The 17,823-nt window shown below is 38.3% G+C and overlaps 1 protein-coding gene and 1 non-coding gene across 4 annotated transcripts; both read right to left on the bottom strand.

The window, feature by feature from the left end:
• Positions 1-2,053: 2,053 nt before the first annotated feature.
• Positions 2,054-17,765, bottom strand: TPMT (thiopurine S-methyltransferase). Of its 3 annotated transcripts, none has more exons than XM_033115865.1 (10): positions 17,657-17,765; positions 17,095-17,180; positions 15,193-15,376; positions 13,747-13,839; positions 9,694-9,826; positions 6,810-6,862; positions 6,304-6,378; positions 5,063-5,148; positions 3,639-3,683; positions 2,054-2,783 (listed from the first exon to the last, which is right to left on the bottom strand). In XM_033115865.1, the coding sequence occupies exons 3-10, from the start codon at positions 15,330-15,332 to the stop codon at positions 2,671-2,673; spliced, it is 738 nt and encodes a 245-aa protein (XP_032971756.1). In that variant the 5' UTR covers positions 15,333-15,376; positions 17,095-17,180; positions 17,657-17,765; the 3' UTR covers positions 2,054-2,670. The 3 variants fall into 3 exon arrangements, with proteins under 3 accessions (XP_032971756.1, XP_032971757.1, XP_032971758.1); XM_033115866.1 differs by having other exon boundaries at positions 17,101-17,180; XM_033115867.1 differs by lacking the exon at positions 17,095-17,180 and having other exon boundaries at positions 17,657-17,746.
• Positions 14,975-15,101, bottom strand: LOC117027877 (small nucleolar RNA SNORA40). Its single transcript, XR_004424004.1, has one exon. It is a non-coding gene; the product is annotated as a small nucleolar RNA SNORA40 (small nucleolar RNA).
• Positions 17,766-17,823: the final 58 nt, after the last annotated feature.

Here is a 17,823-nt window from a genome sequence, read left to right as displayed (position 1 = left end):
GTGTGTGTATGGAATTCTATCTTATCTCCATCAATTTAGCCACTTCAATGAATTTGTAATATAAGATTTTACAAGAAATAAAATATACCAAATAAAAATATCAGATAAAAAGTGATGTCAAGTCAGAGCTGGATTAAACACAATTTTGGTTTTTTGAAAGTGGTCAGTATAAATCTTGTTTTTAAAAAAGATCTTTTTGGGTCGTCAAGATGGCTCAGTTGGTTAGAGTGCAAGCTCTGAACAACAGGGTTGTGGGCTCGATTCCCACATGGGCCAGTGAGCTGCGCCCTCCACAACTAGATTGAAGACAGTGAGCTACCACCGAGCTTCCGGAGGGGCAGCCGGATGGCTCAGCCGGATGGCTCAGCCGGATGGCTCAGCCGGATGGCTCAGCCGGATGGCTCAGCCGGATGGCTCAGCCGGATGGCTCAGCCGGATGGCTCAGCCGGATGGCTCAGTTAGTTAGAGCGCTAGCTCTCAACAAGGTTGCCGGTTCAATTCCCTGGCATGGGATGGTGGACTGTACATCTGCGATGGACTCTGAGCTGAGCTGCACCTTCCACAACTAGATTAAAGGAGCACTACTTGGAGCTGATGGGCCCTGGAGAAACACACTGCTGTTCCCCAATATTCCCCAATAAAATAAAAAAATCTTTAAAGATTGTGCCATATATATATATACACACACACACACATCTACATTGCACCTTCTTATTAAAATAAAACAATGACAGGTATGCACTACAGTTGTGAATGGGGAAATTATTTGTACTAATTTCTCTGTGGGTGCTAGGGCATTCATGCCTGCTCTTTAGGCAGCACAAGGCACTTTGTAAATCACTGTGTTCAGGGCCCAGAGGCTCAGGTAATCTATTATTTAAAATTTAAAATTAAATGAAAGGCATTTTGGGGAAATTCTGAAAATAATTCAAGTGCTCTAAAACAATTTATATGTATTCTATTTTCTATCTTGAGACTTTTTAAAAGGTCAGTATCCCCTCAATGAGGACACATAATACGTGAAAGATCAATTACATACAGCTATTTCATTTGTATTATTTAAGGTCCTTTTGGTGCAAGTTATAGAAGCCAACTCTAGCCAGTGAAAGAGAACGGAGTTCTATTATCACAGGGACCCTGGGTGTTCTGTCCAGAGCACCTGGGCTTCAGGAAGGATGAAAATGGAAACCCAGAATGCCTGGGACTCTCTCCAGTTCTCATCTCTGCTTCTCTTTCTGGAGACAGCATTCTCTCTTTCTCAGATCTTTATATTACAATGTGGCTGCCTCACTGCTCCTGTGTTCACCTGTTTCACCCACTCTAAATGGCTAACTTGCTTTCCCACATCAATTCTAAAAATCTGTGAAGAGAATCAGATTGGCCCAGCTCAGGTCAGCTGTCCCTTCTTGGACCATTCAAATGGCGACAAAAGTGGAGACAGGTAGTCATGGCTTCTGGAACCCCCAGTATGGACTGGGGGCAGGTCTCAGGGAAATAAGAACCACTGAGAGCTGGGAGACACTCCAAATGAATAGCCTTATAAGTATATTAGAATAAGACCAGTGCCAGAAAGCTTCTAGGGCAGCCATTCCTCAATGGAGGCAGAAGAAGCAGGGAAGTCAACAATTCTGAACACAAAGGAAGTTTTCACAGTATTCTGCCAATGACATATTTCTAAGGAGAGCTTTCATCAATATTCAAGGGATCTATAAACTTTCATCAATATTCAAGGGGTCTATAAACTTCCCCATTGACAACCTTTAATAGAGCACACACACACACACATACACCGTTAAGTAACTTATCTATTAATGATAAGCACATACCATCCTATTAACATGAGCCAAACAATCTATGTGATTTAGGTATTATTAGGTGGTGTGGTTGGAGAGAAATATCTCATTTAACAAATAAGACATTTGTTATGAATTGATTGTTTCATAATGAACAGTCAGGAATCTAGCCCTAAGTACACTATATTTCATAAGAATTTATTATTTAAACAAGATTAAATTAAGAAGGAAAAAAACTGCCAAATTCAGAAAAAAACTTTTTTTAAAATTTATTTTTACAGTTTGAGAAAAACATTTTGTTGCATGTAGGTTTGTTTAATTAATTTTTAAATTTGTTTCTTGATTCTGTTACGCATAAAATTACACAAGGAAATCATGTGAAAAGGAGTGCTAGGATTTGAGTATAATATAAAGATTTATAGGAAATATTTTACATGATTTCTTGGACCACTTTCTTTTACTTTGAACCCTGTTAAAATGTTACATCTCCTCAATGGTTCTAAATTTCATAAAGAATGCCAATTTTTCTGTTTATTATGTTTTTTTAGCTTATATACATTGCACTTTTATTTTTTTTAATTATAGAAGTAATACGTGCTGACTGTAAAAAATTCTTGCAATCTGTAAATAAAACACACAGCTATAATCTTGTACCCCCAACCATATTCTTTCCAAAGGTAGCTACCTTAACATTTTAGCATGTGATTTTATTTTCTAAAAAGTTATTGATATATGCATTTTTGAGCAAAGATGTACGATGTGATTTGTGAACAATTATTTTCAAAGGTCATCCATCATATTTTCATGCCTTAGCATAATTTTCAATTGCTCAAAAGCTCAAAAACTTGAAGTTACTTGCTTTTTATTTATGTCTCATTTACTTTTCTGTAAGTAGATATAATTTTTCAACAAGGCAGTCAATTCCCCAATGTTTATATCGTTCTTCAAAAATATCAACATTCTCAAGACATTGACTGTTGCATACTGAACCTGAAAGAAGAAGAAAGGGTAACAAGTTAAAACTTTATGAAGAATGTAATCAGGGGTTCTTCTAAAAACACATCAGGGGCCGGCCCGGTGGCTCAGGCGATTAGAGCTCCGTGCTCCTAACTCCGAAGGCTGCCGGTTCGATTCCCACATGGGCCAGTGGGCTCTCAACCACAAGGTTGCCGGTTCAACTCCTCAAGTCCTGCAAGGGATGGTGGGCTGCACCCCCTGCAATTAAGATTGAACACGGCACCTTGAGCTGGGATGGCTCACTTGGTTGGAGCGCGGGCTCTCAACCACAAGGTTGCCAGTTAGATTCCTTGAGTCCCGCAAGGGATGGTGGGCTGCGCCCCCCTTGCAACTAGCAGCGGCAACTGGACCTGGAGCTGAGCTGCGCCCTCCACAACTAAGATTGAAAGGACAACAACTTGACTTGGAAAAAAAAAAAAGTCCTGGAAGTACACACTGTTCCCCAATAAAGCCCTGTTCCCCTTCCCCAATAAAATCTTAAAAAACAAAACAAAAAAACACATCAAATGATTTTAAAAACTGTGTATTGGAGATTTTTCTTTTTCTTTTAAATGGAAATGGGAAATACTAAGGCAAATTTTGTGAACTCTAAATTGTTATCACTTATAACTCCTAAGAGCCAAAATCAACATACTGTCTCTAGAAGAATTCAAATGTCTCCAACAGAAGCATACCACTTAGTTAAAAAGGTATATTACAGACGTCTTTCCCTTTTCTAGGATAAGAGTCTTCAATAAAATGGTTTCTGACTTAAATTTTATGTACTTCTAGATAGCAATAGTTTGATAATAAGCTCAAAACAGTTAACGGCACACATCCATAACTTACCAAATAATCTTTTAATTTCAGCATCTGGAACATAAAATGGTGGGCCTAGGTAAAAGAGAAACATGGTAAAGAATAACTTCTTTAGATCAAATTCTAAAGAGAAATAAATTCTCAGGGCCCACTTTTCAGCTTATTTCTAACTACTCCATATGATTACTCTACACACAACTTAATTATCCAAATAGATGAGGATGTGACAGGTTCTTCTTTGTACCATCTCCTACCAAAGACTGGATTACTGAGGGAATGGCAATGTTAGGTAAGATGGTTGAGCCAGCTACGGGACTTGGGAACACTGAAATCAGAATGGAGTTCATTAAGAAATTCTCTTGGGGTCTCTGTCATTTTCTGGGCTATTCATTTTCTAAGGCTCCCACACTCACTCATATTCTATACACCTTCCCACTTTGCTGAGGGCCACTAACTTTAAAGGAAACTTAGGTTCTTCCCCTTTCTAGAGCTTTCTTCTTGGGCTCCAGCCCCAAACAGAGCTTGTTGTGTTTTCTTCCCACAGGCCCTGCCCTAAGCCTCCAGTTCAGGAATGACAATTAAATCAGATTAGCAGAGCTGATGTCTGTCTCCATTAATTTCTATTTCCATCTGATTGTCCCAGACTTAATTACGGACACAAGATCTCATCTTTTAATGAGTTTTTAAGATGATTTATTCAAACGGAAAAAAAAGATTAACATATGTAAACGTTTATAAAACACTGGCACTTTTTAAAAGGCTCGATTAAAAATCAAAAGGAATTTTTATAATTAAAAGTCTATGTATTTGGTTTTCAAATCTTTCTGAAACTAAAAGTTCAGCCAAAACAAAGGTTAAGGTTTAATGTTCAAACACATCAAAATGAGTCCAGAAGAAAACATCACTTTTACAAATGCAAAACAAAGGTAGTTATAAAAGAATACAATTGACAAATTATAAAATTTCAGAAATCAAAAAAACAGCAATAGTTCAGTGATTTTCCTGCGCACCTCCCACCTCCCCATGTCCACTTCTCACCCTATCCTCCAACGAGGGTGTGTTTGTGTGTATTCATAGGCATCTGCCCAAATCATTCTCACCCCATGGATGACACAGATATGCTCTACCCATAGCAGGGCAACCAAATTTTTCTTCTTCCTAATCCAGGGCTCGAGATTTCTCTTTTATCTTAAGGCCATCCATTTCTCCCTGTTTTATAGTTTGAGCTATGAATGATGAATAAAATGGGAATGGAATATAAGAAAAACATATTTGGACTGGGAAGAGAAAAAAATGTTTATAGTTTCCATGAACCAAAAATAGACTTATCTTCATGTACCTATATGAGCAGTACGCTTCTTGTGGGATAAATTAGGAGAAAATAATGCTATCCATGTCACAGAATGAAATCAGGAAATGAGGCAACTAGAAAAAGCAAAACAAAATGACTTTACCTGAATGTTTAGTTGGATCATAACAAAGAACACACAAGAGGTATTGAAACCCTTTTCTCATTAGGGACAGCATTATGTCTGCATAACTAAAAAGAAAAAAAAACGCATGAAAAAGTGTATGTTGCATCTCTCGATATAGGCAAAGCCTGGAGGGGATGAGAGGCAGCGAGGGAAAGCAGCACTTACTTTCATGTCCATTACTGAGTTTAATTCTAACAATCCCGTGAAGCCCATTCTCATTCTAAAAGTCACAAATATGTTCAGAAACTAACGTCGCCTAAGCTGGAAAAGACTGAAGATGAGAGTCAAAATGAGGCCTGCTTCCAGAGCCTCTCAGACCAGAAGACTTCACAAAAAGATGAGCAGAGGCTCCTTCCAGCCTGATGTGCTCAGAGGCCTGTCCACTTTGAACACATACCTCCCCAAGGGCCACCGTGCTTCCCTGTGCTCTGGGGCAGTGGTTCCCAGGTTGGGCTGGTACGAAAGTCACCTGGGCACTTGCTGAAAGAAAAACTGCTTCAGCTCCTTCCCCACAGGCTGATTCAGTAAGTTTGCTGTGGGGCCTGGGATGCGGCAGGTGGCTGGGACCTCTCTAGGGGCATATGTAAGAGGGACAAGACAATCTCTTGTCTTTATTTCAGTTGGGGAGAGACAAGACTAAGGCAAAAATTCAAGGTACTGCATAAACCAAGTATGCAGTACCTACGCAAGTATGGCATAAACCATGACGTAGTAGGTGCCTTGGGGAGCAGGTGGCACCACTTCACAGCCATGTCTTGATTGGTTCAGAGTGGGCACCTGAGCCTAATGGGTCCATCAGCAGACTGATCAGGAGCCAGGACTGGACTCGGTACAGAACGATGAGTTGCACCAGTCAAACGCCCAACAAATGTCACCTGGTGATATTAGTGGACATAGTGATGGCAGGATTAGTAGAAATATTACCATTTTGCTGAGGAGTAAACTGAGACTTAGAGAAGATGAGAACCTTGATTAAAGTAACACAGCTTGGAAGTGACAGAAGTAGCCACTCTTTGTACCCAGGTCCCTATGGCCAAATCCTATACTTTTTAGACAAAGATGTTATTGGATTTAGGTCTTCTAATTCAAATACCATAAGGTACCTCAATTCCATAAAAAATATAGCTAATTTTCTGGAATCCAGAAAGAATACAGCATACTAAGTTAAGAAGGCTAAAAAAAAAAAAGGCCAGCATAATTAAAGAAACCAAATTACTAACCGTTGACGATCACATGGGTTAATAGCAACTAATGCTCCTCTATCCCAAATCCTGTCAAATTTTCCAATATTTGCTCTATTAGGAACAAAAAGAAAAACATACAACATTTTATGTAAGAAAAATCAAATCTTTAACATGACGAACAGTGTTCCCCTAGGTGCATGTGGTTGTTCACCAGGTGTTACAGACCCAGATGTGAAGGTGACACCATCTTGCTCTCCTTTTTCCTTACCTGTCTAGGGTCATAATAATGTTTTCCATAGTTTGGAAGCTATCCAAAAACAAAGATATTGGGGAGGCCAGGACATGTTTAATGACTGCTGGTCTCCCTAATTTTTTGTCAGACACGTAGGCTGCAGTAAAAATAACTGAAGAACAGACTCAAATCAGTGCTTTGTGGGTGCTCGTGCAAGTGGGTGGGGGTGGTGAAAGACCCTGTCCCCATCCACAGCAGGGCCAGTGAGCACTCAAGTTCTTCAAAGTGAAGAGGTAGTATTCAGTCCTACCTGGGAAGATCAAAAAGGTCGCAACAGTACAATGCAATGTTCCCCGAAGAGCTCTGTAATGAAAAAGTCAAGAAAAAAAAAAATTCTACTTAATCAAGAGCTACCTGAGTAGTCACGCAAAGGAAAAAGGGACAAAGCAAAGGTGATGGAGAGCGAATGTGTACTTAAACATAAAGGGTATAATTTTATTGTAAGTAACTTTTTCACTGAAAATAAAATTTTACTGAAAATAATTTTTTAAAGGCACCGTTTGTTTGTTTTTTCCAAACCTGTTCTTTTGAATCAATTCCAACAGGAAAATCATACAGAGGTTAAGCTTGGAGAGGAGTTAGCTATTATTCATTTCAGAGCCTGCTGAATTTCAGCAATGTTTATTTTAGCAGAGTCCTAATTTTGACTCTGCTAAAGAGAAATACACAGGTCAATCAATGACTGAGAGACAAAGATCAGATATTCTAAGTTATTCATGAAAAGTGCAGTTGGGCTGACTTCCCCTTTTCTCTCTTTCATTCATTTGGCTAATGAGCGTTTAGTTCCTGGGCAGCTCATGGACAGGACTGTCCTGGTTCCAGACAGTGGATGTGAATTTGACATAGTCTCTGAGCACAGTGGGGACAGCATGGTGGAGCAGAGAGGCATGAGGACAGAAAAGCAACATACTGTGGAATGGCCTGTACTATTCTAGTTGTGTGCCCAAGGAACTACGGGAATACAGAGGACAGAGCAGGGAACTGCCTGGGTGCGCCAGGAAAGGCCAAACACGAGGCAGCCTCTGAAAGGGTATTGATGCCATCCGCTAACATTACAGGGAGTGAGTGAGTGGGGAGTGAAGTCCACAGGGAGTAACGTGACACGGACTCTGTCATGTCCGGGGGATGTGACAAGTCTGGGGCATAAAAGTAGGAGGTGGGGATGGGAGGGGGAAGGATAATGGTAGCAACAGTGCATCAGGAAGTGAAACTCCTGGATTTTATTCTGAAATGAGAGGCTTACAAATGGGGCGGGGGGCGGGGGTGAGGAGTCTTTGAAGACCAGTCTGGAATCACCTTGGTGGCAGCCCAGAGAGGCCTGGGCCTGAAGGCAGTGAGATCAGCCAGTAAATCTTAACTTTGGCTGCAGATTGGAATCACTGGGGAGCTTTAAATAGTACTGATGCCACTCCCATCCCTAGAGATTCTGATGTAACGGAGCTGAGGTGAGACCTTAGACTGGGAATTTTAAAAGATCCCCAGGTGATTTCAAATGTGCCACTAGGGCTGAGGACCATTGCTCCAAGGAGTCTGGAAGCAGGATTAGCCTGTTTGGACTGAATAATCTGCAATTCTTAGATGACCGAGAATGGAGTGGGAGGAACTGTAAAATAAAGTACTATCAAGGCTCCTAGTGACCTGAGCAATTAATTTTAGTATTTAGAAAAGAGAGTACTTTGCGAGAGACTGAATGGCCAGACCATGTATGACAAGAGAACTCAGACCCATAACCACTGCAGCAACCAGCCTGGAAAGCCAAACCACAGCCTCTGTGGTCAATGATTGCTGGTCTCCCTAATTTTTACCCACCCCCTCCTACTCAAGACCAACCAGAGAAAGACAAATACACTCCCCAAAGCCATCACATGGGATGCTCCGTCTAGTCAGCCTCCCTCCAGCTTCCCCAGGCCAATAACCCCATCACGGTAGACCTGAAGCCTTTGTCTTTTTTACTATAAAGCTCTGCCACTTCCTGGCCTGCCTTTGAGCTTCTGTCAATCACAAGTGGCAGACCCGGTCTGAATATATAGCCTCTGCTTGTTGTCATTTGGGTGGTCTTTGTTTATTTCTACACAATTACCCCAAGCTGGTGAAGCAGTTCCCCCGGGTCATTCTGGTCATAGGATGACAACTCTCAAATCTATCATTTCCAGCCCAAGTGCTGCCCTGTGCTTCAGAGACATTAAACCATTTGTCAGCTACACTTTTGCCATTCCACAGGTCTCTTACACTCATCATCTCCAGAACAAAACTCATTATCTCTGCTCTTCAACTTGCCTCTCCTTTATTCTCTGCCATCCAACCAGTCATCTGAGCTGGAAATGAGAACTCATTACCCCCTAGGTCCCGCAGTGAATCACTAAATCCACCCAGTTTGACATCTTAAATGTTGCTTTAACCTACCCATTTGTCTAAGCACCCCTATCACTCTCCTAGTTCGGGCCTTCGCGATCTCTTTCCTAGACTACTGCTCACAGCCTCCTACGATCAGTCTGACAGGAGGCTCCTTCCCTTCAAATGTACTTCCCTTAAGGCCACAAGGGTCACTTGTCTCAAAAGAAAATCTGGCCATGTCATGCTCCCACTTAAAACCTTGCAGTGCAGGCTGAAGTACCAGTTTCACAGGGCATCTAAGACCGTGGACCTGACTCCCTGCCTTTCCCAGCCCGATTAGTCGCCATGCATCAGGAAGCTTCCTCCAGACTGGGTCGGGTAACTTTCCTCTGTTCCCTTCATACCCTGCGACATTACACTTAGCTGTGTGTATGACAAACAGCTTTCTCTGCATTTTTCTTCTCTCTCCTAAGGTAAGGGATTCTTTGGGGAAGGGACAGTGTTTTCTTCTCTTCAATGTCTCATGCAGGGTGTGGTACAGGACAGGTTTTCAGAAATGCCTATTTATAAATTTAAAACAATCACACCAACCCAAACCAAAAGCATGAGTACACCTCGGCTTTTATATATATTTGTCTACATCTAACTATCATTTATCTTTTTAAACCTTAGCTCCTTGCATTATGTAATATCTAGGTAAAATCTTATAAGCACTTGTATAGTATCCTCACTTACCCATGCTGAAGAAAACCTTTTGGGGGTGGATACGGATATAATCACTTACCAAAAGCAAAACAAACCTTGAATACTTTGGCTCCAGGAATCTCCATGATTGGTTCTTCTGAATAAGATAGATTCTGCTCTGTAAAAAATTCTCGGATCCCAAGTTCACTGATCTCCACACCAACTACATTGTGTCCTCGGTCTGCGAACCTGCATGAAACCATACATTTAAATTTTAATTTCAAATACAGTACTAAATAAAAGGATGCCTCAATAAGCATATAATTTCCTTAATTTTAAGGAATGTATATGAATTCAGGTTCATAGGGTTTCTTACAACATGGAGGTCCATAGAAAGTGAATCTCTAAATTCTAAAACCTTATGCTATATAGAATTCTGAAAAACTGATTTATATGAACTTAGGAATAAAATGGAAGAACTTGCAAAATAAGACCTTAAAAATGTTGATTTACTACAAGTGGATTTGGTTAGAAGCGCTGCTAATTTAAAAACATCCTATGGACTAGGAATGCTTTTCAATTTCTCTAATTCAGCTCCATCTAGCTTGGTCCATTAAAACTTTCAGTGATGAAGGAAATGCCTACATCTGTGCTACCCAATCCAGCAGCCACTAACCACATTGGCTATTGAGCACTTGAGATGTATAATAGCTATGTGCGATTTAGTTTAAATTTAAACAGCCACATGTGGCTAGTAGCTACTGCACTGGAGCACACAGCTCTAGAACACTAGCATTCATGACTATAATAATCTTATAATTTCTACCCACTTACAATACACATTCTCCAGAAGTATATTTAATTACCATATGCCAATAACTAGTATTTTCCTGGTGAGTATTTTCCTGGTGAGCATTATAGTTTCAGAATTCAGACTTAGGATCTTGGACTCTAGAGAAAACAATACCGTGGCACAAACACTTAGCACAGTATCAATTTTATTAAATTAACACATACAGTTAGTTCTGCTGTAATGCAACATAGGGCTACCAAAAAATCACTGCACTCTGCAAAAGTATGTGATAAAAATCACAAGGCTCATGGAAAAGATGAGGGTTGAGGCACAACATTAAAAACATTTTCACAATGGAACATTATTCAGCCATAAAAAAGAAAGAATTGTTGTCATTTGTGACAACATGGATGAAACTTGAGGATATTAGGCTAAGAGAAATAAGTCAGAGGAAAAAGACAAATACCTTATAATTTCACTTAGGTGGTATCTAAAAACAAACAAACAAACAAAAAAGCTCACAGATACAGAGAACAGATTGATAGTTGTCAGAGGCTGGGGTTGGGCAAAACGGGTGAAGGGGATCAAAAAGTACAAACTTCCAGATATACAGTAAGTCGTGGGGATGTAATTTGCAGCATGGCGACTGTAGTTAATAACACTGTATTGCATATTTGAAAGTTGCTAAGAGAGTAGATCATAAAAGTTCTCATCACAAGAAAAGAAAATTTGTGACTATGTATTGTGACAGATGTTAACTAGATTTATTGTGGGGATTACTTTGCAAAATATACAAATATAAAATAATTATGTTGTACATCTGAAACTAGTATAATGTTGTATGTCAATTATACCTTAATGTAAAAATGTTTTTTAAAAAAAAGCTGTTACACATTTGCCATAACTAATCTCTGTGAATCAGGATTTTCTCAATAATATACAATTAAACTAAAGTTAGAAATAAACTGGATGAGTACTACATAAGTAAAAAATACTTCGTCAGTGCCACATTAAAAAGAGACAGGTACCTAACAGAAATGGTGGCATAGTTTTACACATGCTAATTGGTTATAAAATATATAAGTACTACAACCTGGCACTTTACCTTGAGAATGACCTGACATTTACCTGTAGAACTGGGCGTTGAAGGGCTGCGGCTTTTCGAATGAATGATGGACAAAGGATTATTGGGAATCAAATGGGGATTCCTAATTCTAGCTGTGGAAGGGAGTGACTCACAGCACAAAGGGTGAACTGAGGTATCTGGGAAAGGTTTGAGGTGTGTACATGTGTGCGTTCTGTCTATTCATACACAGCTTAGTTCCACTAGGCACAGTCACCTGCTTTTACCTCATGTTTTTTGCAGACTAAGCAAATGTGAAATTTATGTCAGGCTCAAATTATTCCCTAAATTATCAATGGAGTTAGAATGAAATTTGCATTTAGAGCAGAACTGACTGTACCTACTACCCACACAAGACTACACACTTTCAGTGTGGTCAGAGCATGAACTGTTTATAGTTCTAAAATAAGCATATTAATAAAGTGTCTTTCATGTTTCCTAGGAAGTTTGTAAGGTAGCACACAGAGAATATTATTCTCCATACATTTCTGAAGTTACAAAATATAAACAAAAAAGTTATCTAAACCAGCTGCATGGATTTTTATTTTCATTTAACATACGGAAAAATCAAGCACAGCTGTACTATAGACAGGTACAGGCTGGATTATATTGGAATATATTATCTTAAAAAAAATTAACGACAAAATAAAGAGGCAACCAACTAAATGGGAGAAGATTTTTGCAAACAACGCTTCCAATAAAGGGCTAATATCCAAAATATACAACTCAACAATAAAAAAACAAACAATCCAATTAAAAAATGGGCAGAGGACCTGAAGAGACATTTCTCCAAAGAAGACATACAAATGGCCAATAGACATATGAAAAAATGTTCAACATCACTAATCACCAGAGAAATGCAAATAAAAACCACAATGAGCTATCACCTCTCCACTGTAAGGATGGCTATCATCAATAGGACAAATAATAACAAGTGTTGGAGAGACTGTGGAGAAAAAGGAATCCTCATACTCTGTTGGTGGGAATGCAGACTGGTGCAGCCACTATGGAAGGCAGTGTGGAGGTTCCTCAAAAAATTAATAATAGAATTACCATATGACCCAGCAATCCCTCTCCTGAGTATTTACCCAAAAAATCTGAAAACATTTATCCATAAAGATTTATGTGCTCCAATGTTCATTACAGCTTTATTTACAGTGGCCAAGACATGGAAACAACCAAAACATCTTTTGACAGATGAATGGATAAAGAAGTTGTGGTATATATACACAATGGAATACTATTTGGAGGTAAGAAAAGATGAAATAGTACCATTTGTGACAACATGGATGGATCTTGAGATTATAATGCTGAGTGAAATAAGTCAGACAGAAAAAGTAGAGAACCATATGATTGCACTGATAAGTGGTATATAAAACTGAAAACAACAAAAGAACAAGACAAACAAATGAAGAAACAGAAACTCAAAGACAAACACAATAGTTTAGTGGTTACCAGAGGGTAAGGGTGGAGGGGTGTGGTACATGAGAGTAAAGGGGATCCAATGTATGGTGATGGAAAGAGAACTGACTCTGGGTAGTGAACACACAATGTGATATATATATATATATATATATATATATATATATATATATATATATATATATATATATATATATATATATATATATATATATACATATATATATATATATATATGATGTATTACAGAATTATACACCTGAAATCTATGTAACTTTACTAACAATTGTCACCCCAATAAACTTTAATTTAAAAAAATTACCTAAGAAAATGTCTTAAACATTTTCTTTTAATGCTTTTGGGTATCAGCTCATAGTTTATTCACATCTGATATACAGAGACCTCAATATACAAATTAGCTATATAAATGAAAAATCCTCTAATATAATAACTTTCATGCAATTATAATAGTTCAGTTCTGGTATTTTTATTATAACTGGCTTCAGACCAAAAATATTTAACAATCACATTTAATTGGCTGTTTCCTAATCTTGTCTCAAAACCTCTGCTAGAGTTAGATTGTCGTCACTTATGACATGGCAAAAAAAACCAATCTGTTTATAAAGTTAATGTTTTTCTTCCAGGTAGTTTCCAAAGTAATTTTTTCTTCTGATTAAGTGAGTTGGTTATGGCAAAGTCTAATAGTATAGTTTAAATGTTCTCACTTTCATGGCCACACTAGAATATTAAACCATAGCAGCTATTTCACAAATGCTCTCAGTTACAAGTATTTATCATCAAGAAAGTGTGTTAATGCTTATCTGCTCATACCATTTCATCTCAACTGCTTTTCCACAAAGAGGAAAAAATACCCTCAATCCATTCTTGCCTTTAAGGAAAGTATCCAAATGCTTCTTTAATAGCCTGGGGAGAAAAACAAACATTTTTTTTGTTTTAATCAGTGCAATGTACAGAGGAAAGGACAACAATTGTATGACGCTAAGTACTTTTCATGAATTATCTCCTTTACTGTTCCTAACAAGTTTACAAAGTAGATGGATAACATTCATTATTATAATCCCCAGTTTACATATAAAGAAACAGGAAGGTTAAGTAACTTGCTCAGTCATACAGCTAGTGAATGGTTAATTTGATTTAAATCTGGGGCTTTCCTGATTAGTAATTTAAAATAAAAAATATTTTTCCTGGTTGATATGTTTTAAAAATCTTTATTAATCTCCCAAATATGAGAGAGAGAGAGAGAGAGAGAGAGAGAGAGAGAGAGAGAGAGAGAAGTGGATGTGGGGGACGCTCTGGGTGCACTGTTTTTCAACATTGTTTATGGTAAGCTCTCTAAATGTGTACTCAGGTCTCAGAAGTAGCTCTGAAAAGTTGTAGTTATTCTTGTAGTTAATTCCTCTGTAGAGATGTGGCTCTTCTAGGGCCATCCACATGACAAAGATAACCCATACAATGGTTCTGGGACAATGCTCCATCTATCACTAGGTGTGCAAATGCAACAATAATAGTAATAGTGTCCCCAGAGAAGGCAGGGGTGGCTGCCTGGAACAAGAAACGTCTGACAAGACCATGTTACTCAGCACTGGCCCATGATTTATTGCCGCTGCTTTGAAGCCTACTACTACTACTAATATGTGGTTCAACATTCTAGCTTACTTATTAATTCCTCTCCACTTCTCTTTTTCTATCAGATAGATAATACTTTAACTATTGAATTCATGCTATTGGAAAGCAAAGGCAGGACAACACCACTTTTCAGTATAAAGAGACATAAGTATAAATGTTGCTTGAGCATCTGCTGTTATGAACAAATATGCATGTCCAATACATAGATGCTATAGGGGGCTTTTTAAAAAGCCATATTTCATAAATCTAAGATGCCTTCAATTGTAAATCACACCGTTATTTATACTCCACGAGAAGAGATAACATTGCAATTCACCTATGACGTGCCACAGATGCACTGTGCTTTCAGAGATGCTAAAATGTGAAAAACTAAAAATGTACATCTTTTTTTTTTTTTTTTTTTTTTAGGTATCATGTTCCTTCTTATATGTATCAAAACTCACACTGAACGATGAGTCCTGGGTTGCAAAAGAGGATTTATTTTTGCACCTGTCTGTAAGTCTTTGTCTACAAATTAAAAAATGTACATCTTAAAATCAGTCAAATAACGTGTACCTATATTAATATTATTATTATTTCCAAAGTCAGTTTCCGATAGAGCATTTCTGTTATATACCAAATATTTCTTACTCATGTCCCTGTTCCTTATGAAATCCAATTTGGTGGTCCACCCACTTTTCTTGCCATTCTTCTAGAGTTAGGACTTGGTTTTTCTGTACATCTGTATCAGGGTACTCTTTCATATCAAGTAAAGTTCCTGTATTATCCATAGCGCTGTGGACACCTTTGTCTCACAATCAGATGTCTCTAATGCCTAAATGAAAAATATTTGCAAAGTTGACATTTAAGGGCATTGCAATTCCATTGAGCAATGAAATAAAAACCATTATCCTCAGCAGTATGGCTTTATTTGGTTTGTTTTAGACATTTTATTTATCCTCGCAATTTCATGTAAGTTTATTTTTTTAACACCAACTATTTGATATTCATTTAATTTCAAAATAATTCATCTGTCCCATTGACGTTTTTTAAAATTAATTTCAAGTGAACAAAACAATGTAATAGTTAGACATTTACACCCCTCACAAAGGGATAACCCCTCTCCCCCAATCTACTATCCCTCACAAAGAAATAGCAGTATGGCTTTTTAAAAATATTCCAACATCCAAGGAAAAGCCATACAAAAAATTACTTTTCAGTAAGTCTGATGGTAGAGGCATACCTCATGTTACACATTAGGAAAGATCTTTAAATAAACTGAAGTACATCTTAACACTAGAGTAAAAGGGTTTGATTTAATTTTGAAAAAAGAAAGGAGAAAAAACTAAACAGGCATTCCATACTTTATAACTTTTGTAAGCTTAGAATTTTTTCTAGCATCACAGTTACTCTTTAATTTTAAAAATTTATTTTAATGTTTAATTTTTTATTAATGCTATAATGTACACAACTTAAAGAGTTCAACAGAGTTAAGAAAAGAACAATCTCCATTCCAAATTAAAAAGGCAACCATCTTTAATTCTTTTTAGCTAAGTCTTAAAATCTAACTCTGTATCTCAAAATAACAAGCTTATTTTGTATCTTCTTGATTTTTCATTTCTAGGTAGCTTCTAGTGAAGATAAGCATTTAGCTGTCTTTCCACCTCCCAACACACACACACACACACACACACACACACACACACACACCACACACACCCTTCTCATTTTTCCCATCCTTTCAATAGAGACATAGCAGATTTTTTATTAAAATGTGGAGCACACACATTGTGACTCAGTAAATACCAGTACTATTCACAGCTAAGGCGTGTAGAAGTCTATGATTACTTTTCCTTTGCCATATAAAATTTTTATTCTGTAGTTAATAACTGTCTTGCTTTTTCATTTATAAAATTTGAATTATACAAGCATGCTATTATTTTGGGGTCCAATTTCATGATTTATTCATGAGAATAGCAAACATTGCATAAAAGCAGGTATTTCAGGAAAAGTTCCCCTTTTTGCAAAATTTGGCTTCAATGTGCTTAGGATTTAAGGAGAAGCACATCCCTTGGAATTTAGAATATATATTCACTTCTCAGCGAACATTTCTTAACAAATGACTTTTGCAAGGCCCTGATTATGTCAGGAGGAGACTCAGTTTTCTGAGAGGTTGGGGCGGGGGGAGTACCTGACTATATTGGGTACAGAAAAGCAAAAGAGAGTTGCTGTTTTCCCATCTCCATTTTGAGCCAGAAATTTTGGAACCTAGGCTTGAGCCTTCTTCATAAAGCAGTTCTCTACTTAAAACAAAGGGGAAGCATAATTTTATCATAGAGGCAGGGCAACCTGGAATTGTACAACTCTATCCCTCTCACACAAACAAGAAATATAACTTAACGTCATGAATATAATTTAATAATTTCTTAGATGTTCTAATAGCTTTTAAACTTGTTCATGACATTTTCTGGAGAGATAAAAGTTTCTTTCTATAATATAACAGAAGTGCAAATTATAAGAATCAGTAAAGGTAAGTTTCATTATCATTCCTACCCATACACGGAAATAGAAGATGTGCTACTAGTTTGATCGCTAAAGTCCTCGGTGGGTGGACCTCCAAGTATGGTTTCCTCTCTTACCTTTACAAACAAAACAAAAACATGTTTCTGCTTTAGATTTATTTTTAAACTTTGCTAAATTGAAGAATAACTTCCCTAAAGTGCACAAATTTAAGAGTCTGGCTCTGTGAATTTTTACATACATATACACCTGTGTAACCACCATGGAGCAACAACATACAGAATATTTACAGCACCCCAGTTTCCTCCTCCCCTGGCCCCCCTCCGGCCCCAGTGCATCACTCACTATTCTGGCGAGTACTTCTCTTTTCTTAAAAATCACTAATACACAACAATGCTTTGGTTTCACTTTAAATCACAGAATAACGAGGTCGTTATTCCCAATTCCCACTCCGCTCCCTGAACCCCAATTCAGGGCGCCGATGGCTGGACTGTCCATGTTGTTAGACTGCCTCATTCCGTAATCCTATTACACGCTCATCTAGCAAATTGTTCCATTTCTCACCCTCACCCTCTCTGCGCCCGGGAGAGCTTACCTCGCGCGCCGCGGGACTTCTACATCTGGCTCTGCACCGTCGCGGCCGAGGACTTAGAGAACTGTACACCCAGCCCAGCTCCGCGCCCCGCCTCAGTCCCGGCCCTGGCCCGCCCCCTCACCAGCGTCCAGACCCCGCCCCCGGCCCGCCCCCTCCCCCGCGCCACG

This window comes from Rhinolophus ferrumequinum, chromosome 9 (assembly GCF_004115265.2).
Source record: "Rhinolophus ferrumequinum isolate MPI-CBG mRhiFer1 chromosome 9, mRhiFer1_v1.p, whole genome shotgun sequence".
In the NCBI taxonomy this organism is placed as follows: domain Eukaryota; kingdom Metazoa; phylum Chordata; class Mammalia; order Chiroptera; family Rhinolophidae; genus Rhinolophus; species Rhinolophus ferrumequinum.
Note: the sequence above shows the minus strand (reverse complement) of the source record. Positions and strands in the feature narration are given on the sequence as shown.

Coding starts and splice junctions, on each gene's coding strand:
- TPMT (XM_033115865.1), bottom strand. CDS start 15,332: ATGGATAATACAGGAACTTTACTTGATATGAAAGAGTACCCTGATACA. Junction 13,840..15,192: donor CATAAGGAACAGGGACATGA/GTAAGAAATATT, acceptor TTTTCTCCCCAG/GCTATTAAAGAAGCATTTGG. Junction 5,149..6,303: donor AACCCATGTGATCGTCAACG/GTTAGTAATTTG, acceptor TTTTCTTTTTAG/TTATGCAGACATAATGCTGT.